The following is a 5762-nucleotide window of genomic DNA, read 5'->3' as shown; positions in this document are numbered from 1 at the left end:
CAACAAGTGCCTTCACTGCAGAGCCATCTCACTGGTCCCTCTTCTAAGACCAACGAAAGTTAATTCTATCATTCCACTCTATGTTTACTTTAACAAATATGTGTCTGAAGTTGAAAGTTTATTTTTATTCTTTTATCAAATTGACAAAGTTTAATTGTCAAAATAAAGAAATTAGATGTTCAAAAAAAAAAAAAAAAAGAAACAGGAAGGACTATTTCAAAGTACAGATGATTGATTGACAGCTCGACATGAACATCCTTGGTGCTAGGAGGATAGAGGTTCTCAACCTGTGGGTCGCAACCTACTGGGCAACCCTCTCTCTCCAAAAATATTTACATTATGATTCCTATCAGTAGCATATTTGTAGTTATGAGGTAGCTACAAGCATTTTTTTTTTTTTTTATTGTTAGGGGTCATCACAACATGAGGATGTGGTATTACCTGGTTGCAGCATTAGGACGATGGAGAGCCACTCTTCCAGGGGTTCAACAGTTCTGCTACTCCTTGGCTACTGTCTTCCAGCCCTCAACAGAAATGAATGCCTGTGCTTCATTACCTTGCCTTCTGCTGTTTCCAGGGGGCATGTGAGTGGGAGGCATGTGGGGGAGGCATCAATTATTTTGTAACCCACTTTTAATAAGGGCTCAATCTCTCCTCTAGCCTACCATCCAGCAGAGGTAGTGGAAGAGAAAAGTTATTAGGATTTGGCAATAGTTCTTTGGGTGCAAGCTCCATCTTCTTGAGTAGCAGTTCAGTCACTTAGCAAACACCAAATACGACTCAGAAGCTGCAGATTGGTCCTCTAGGCAGGCAGACACCAGGCAAGAACCAGCAACTGTGGTTCAATCCTGGAAAAACCGACAGGCTCGCCAACCAGCCTGAGGCAAGGCTGCTGAAGGAACCTCTTGAGCAGTTCTTGAGTTTCTCTTAATGTTGGAGTTATCACAAGTTGAGCTCAACAACACCGTGTAAGGCAAACTAACACATGCGTGTCTTTAGCAAAGAATAGCAAGGTTGAGCAAACCAAACCAATGCTCAATGCTCGTCTCCCACTCTCTGTGGGGTCATATATACTCCTTCATCACAGGTCCTTTCATGTGTCTCCCATATCCAAACATCCTTGCACCCGTGTCTGCTTCAGGAAAACAGTCTTTCGTGTGTCTGCTTTAGCGAGATATCCTGTCACCTGTGTGCCCCAGCAAACCATCATTTGGCATAATTAACTTTCCAAAGAAACTAGAGGTTTCCACTTCAGGTGGGGGAATGGGTGTGTGCCAGGTAGCTCATTTGTAACTCTCTCCTACTACCGTCTTGCATGAGAAAATGTGCACATATTCTTGGTGTGTGTGGGGTTTCCGCACTACCACCAACACTTAGAATGAAGCGCCACAGGAAGAGACAGGAAGCAGAGAGTGAACCTCATCTGGTCCCCAGCTCCACATTCCACGGCTTCATCTCTCAGACCTGTGGATGAAAATTCTGAGGGATGCTTAGGCAAGTCAGCACAGATACCTCATCTCCAGCAATATCACTTCTCAGTGTGAGGATCTTTGGATTTGTTATTGTTGTCGTCGTTTTTCCAAGACAGGGTTTCTCTGTATAGCTCTGGCTGACCTGGAACTCAGAGAGAACTGCCTACCTCTGCCTCCTGACTATTGTGATTAATGGCATGTGTCACCACTGCCTAGCTACAGTGTGAGGGTTTTAGATCATGGATCCATCGCCAGCTTCCCTCTGGTCATTTAAAAAAGGAATTTTCTTTATTTTTTGAAATTATAATTACATCTTTCCTTTCTTCTTTCCAATTCTTCTCCCCCTTGCTCCCTCACAAATCCATGGTCTCTTTTTCTACTTTCTAAATGCTACAAACACACATGTGCACACACACTATTTACTCCTAAGTACATAAATACCATCTACGGAGTCCATCTCGCGTTATCTGTATGAGTATGATCTCAGGGCCAACGACTTGGTACTGGATAACCAACTGAAGAGGCTCTGCCCTGAGGAAGGAAGACCCTTCCTCCTGCTCTCAGCGTTCCGAGTTGCTAGGTTGAGGTCTGAGCTCCCCCCTTCCATGTTAGCATGTCCACTGGTATTGTTCAGTCTTGTTTCGGCAGCCATGTTGGTGAGACTTCGCGTGTGTCTGGTGATCTTTGAAGTCTACTCTCATAGAGCTCTAAGAGAGATGAGCGTTTCCCTCCACACCAGGCTGATGCTTTTCCCCAACATCACCAAGGTGTCTGTCCTTGTTGGTCACATTGAGTCTCTTCTCATGGCCAGCTTCGCCTTCTAAGAGGAGACACCATGGACATGATTCAGCTGTTCCCTTTTTAGAATAGAATGGGAGTTCTGACCAATCGTTTTCTTAAAAAAATTTTTTTTAATTATATGTATGTCTGTGTGTAGGTATGTGCAAACGAATGAATGCAAAGGCCAGAAGAGGGTAGCAGGTCTTTCTTGGGAGCTGGAGATACAGGCAGTTTGGGGGCCACTCAACATGGGCGCCAGAACCCAGACTTAGAGCTTGAGCTCTCTCCACCTCCCCCACCCCAAAAGTTTTTCTTTGCTTCCCAGCAGGGAGTCAGCCTATAGGCCTCCAGCTTCTTTTCTACTTGGTGAGCCTGAGGGACATACAGTTGTCATGTCCCTTTCTTCCCAGGTTGGCCTAGTGCAGTTTTGTTCCCGAAGCTGGAGATGACCAATGAAGAGGAATACCAGGCCTATGAACAGTCCCTCACATTAAGGGAGCAAAGGACAGCCTCAACGGAGGGTCCAGCTTACCACTTCCCATATGCCTGTGCACAGGCCTACCCAGCCGCTCATGGTCTTTGTAAGGGGTAGAAGGTTGACTAGATTGGGACCCCAGTGATGAAGCTTCCATGAACCACCACCCATGCTGGGCTGGGGCTCTCAGATGAAGCAGGTGCCTGAGTCACTGTGCTCCTGGAAGTCACTCCAACACACTCATTTGTTTACCAAGCTGGACTTGGGTGGAGTTATTTCTTTGGTCTATTGGTGAATAGATAGTTCTGTATATTGATCTTGGAAAACGACAGATGGCCTCTAGCTGTCTTTGCTTTCCCCACAGGGAAGCAAGGTGCTTTCACAGGGCTCAGAAAGGAGAAGAGACGCTGGGGCTTTGCGAGAGCCCCAGTGTCCAGCTGGCTGTAGACTCTGGCTTTTCTATACCACCCATTGGGTACTTGCTCCTGATTTTCTCAGGGGCAGGGTTGGGCAAGGCTTCTGATTCATGTGGAAACTAGGCCTGGTCTGGACTTGGATGAGAAGATAAACTAGTTTAGGTTTTATGAATATTTCCCCACAGAAGGGGATTCCCATTTCTCAGGCGCTCTTTTCTATACTTGAGTGAGATAGTTACAGGCTCTAAATTCCGGCAATGTGCAAGTGCCAAGCAAAGGAGCCTAGGCACTGTATAGATAGCTGGGCATCAATGTCAGGTGGAAAGCCTCAAGTGCTGCAAGTGCAAGGTTAGCTGGTCACCCAAAGGTCCCAGACTCCCGTCCCCAGGACTGGCTGGAGTCAGAACCACTAGGTAAGCTCTGCCTGAGGCACGCTGCCATCCCTAGAATCCCAACCCTGTGCCTTGGTCCTTCAATCACATAGAGTAACTGGGGCAGATGGTAGATGGAGGTTGTGGGCAGGGTCCCACTTGTCTGGGGTCAGACTGATAGCTTATGTCCAGAAATACACGGCTGCATCTGTGGGCGGGATGTCTCTGCACCTGGCCAGCCTGGCAACTCTCAGAGGCTCATTGGGAAGAAAACTTCTGGAAGACCTCACCTGCTCTGAGTCACCTGCTCCATGGCCTGGCAAGCTTTCTTAAAGGGTCTCTCTTAACACAGGGATGGAACTGCCTAAGCTGCTGACACAGCTCCTTTATGGCAGTGGGAAGGGAGGAGCCTCTGACTGATGGCTGGAGTCAGGTGGGTCAGACCTCACAGCTGATGAGCTCAGCTTCACTTTACCTGTTTCTCCAAGGCCTAAGCAAGCCCTGGACAGGAAGGATATCCCAACAACACAGTGCCTGACACAAATTCAAAAGAAAACCAGCGGGGAAGGAAATGAGTTGGTACTAAGACATTTATTACATCATAAAAAGTCCACTGTTATCATTTTCCATATGTACATGCTCCTGTGGGCAGACCCCCCCATTGAGTCCTATCTGTCCACCCTCCGTGGTGCCAAGCAACTCCAAGCTGACCAACTATTTAATGAAGGAAGAAGAATTGGAGGCGGCGGCCCAGGACTGAGGGGACTGGATAGAGAGGAACAAAGTGCAGAGTGGCTGGGCTTGGCTCTAATGCCCAACCTGGCAGGGGGCACATGGCAGGCACTGCAGGGTTGGCACAGCAGGGTTGGCTCTATGCCTCCCCATGGATGCCAGGCTGGAGGCAGAGGCTACAGGTTCTGCCTGCATCCACTCTCAGCTTGGAAGCTCAGGAATGAACGGCAGAGGAAGAGTCTCGCAGCCTGGAGTGGATCCCAGCAGGGACTATAAAAGTTGTCATTTCCCCATCAAGTAGTAGCAACAGCAGCTTGCTTTGGGCCTGAAGATTTCTGCAGCCCCTGAGACTGGAAGCAGGGCCTCGAACACCTGATAGGAAGGGACGGTCCTGATCTCTGAAGGACCCGCCTTAGTTGACCTCAGAGGTGGGGATGGGGTCTGTAGTGCGGGGTGTAGCTAAGAGAGGCACCGGGGAGGTGGCCTCAATGAGTGCAGGGTTGAGGATGATGGGCAGAGTCATGGGCGGTACCCCCACCTGCAGTGGGGAGGTCAAGGGCTGTAGGATTAGAGGGGGCTGGGTCAGTGGGGGAGGTCCTTCTTGGGCAGGACTCGGTTTGCTGGGGCTAGAGGCCACTGGCGATCCGGGGGAGCTACTACTGGGAGCTCGGGTACTCTCGGGCTTCTCTGAGTCTGTGAAGAGCAGCAGTGGGTGTAGTCAGACTTCTGATTGGCATGAGAGAACTCTCAAGCTCCTAGTGGACTTACTAAATCTATGTTCCTCCCTATTCCTCTTCCAGGCTATAATGTTGGGCGCTTCCTCTCAAAATTCATGCCACATGGAAAAATAAATTAAAAAAAAAATAAAGCTCAAGTTTTTGTTTTGCCTCTAAATACAAACTCTAATTATAGAATTGGTTACCAGGGACTAAAGAGATGGCTCAGCGGTTAAGGGCACTGACTGATCTTCCAGAGGTCCTGAGTTCAATTCCCAGCAACCACATGGTGGCTCACAACCATCTGTAATGGGATCTGATGCCCTCTTCTGGTGTCTGAAGACAGCTACAGTGTACTTACATAAAATAAATACATCTTTAAAAAAACAAAACAAAACTTAAAATTGGCTACCAAATGATAAAGATATAACAAAATGCATTCATCTGTCCGTATAAAAGCAAACTCATTTTAGTACTTAGCTACCTTGTGTCTACCTTACCTTCTTCAAAGTTCTCCTTAATCAGTCAGTTTTGGTCTGGATGTTTCCTGCACCCCAGATAGGCAGCCTTTGTACATTCATGGCAGGCCCCTGACTCAGCCCTCTCCCCAAGCCTGCAGACCTTAAGCAGGTATCTCATCCCAGTGTATCTCATCCAGTGTATCTCATCCCAGTGTATCTCATCCCAGTGTATCTGATCCCAGTGTATCTCATCCCAGTGTATCTCATCCCAGTGTATCTCATCCCAGTGTATCTCATCCCAGTGTATCTCATCCCAGTGTATCTCATCCCAGTGTATCT

General features: G+C 47.9%; 1 protein-coding gene across 7 annotated transcripts in view; it reads right to left on the bottom strand.

The window, feature by feature from the left end:
* Positions 1-4086: 4086 nt before the first annotated feature.
* Gbf1 (golgi brefeldin A resistant guanine nucleotide exchange factor 1) overlaps positions 4087-5762 on the bottom strand; it is a 138672-nt gene continuing 136996 nt past the window's right edge. For 4 of the 7 annotated variants that reach the window (XM_029545453.1, XM_021205673.2, XM_021205666.2 and 1 more), the window contains one exon: positions 4087-4939. In XM_029545453.1, the coding sequence (XP_029401313.1) occupies positions 4659-4939 (281 nt within the window). In that variant the 3' untranslated portion in view covers positions 4087-4658. The remainder of the gene's footprint in view (positions 4940-5762) is intronic. The other 3 variants (XM_029545443.1, XM_029545450.1, XM_029545460.1) reach the window with 1 other exon arrangement.

The sequence above is a fragment of the Mus pahari genome, chromosome 1, assembly GCF_900095145.1.
Source record: "Mus pahari chromosome 1, PAHARI_EIJ_v1.1, whole genome shotgun sequence".
Lineage (NCBI taxonomy): Eukaryota > Metazoa > Chordata > Mammalia > Rodentia > Muridae > Mus > Mus pahari.
Note: the sequence above shows the minus strand (reverse complement) of the source record. Positions and strands in the feature narration are given on the sequence as shown.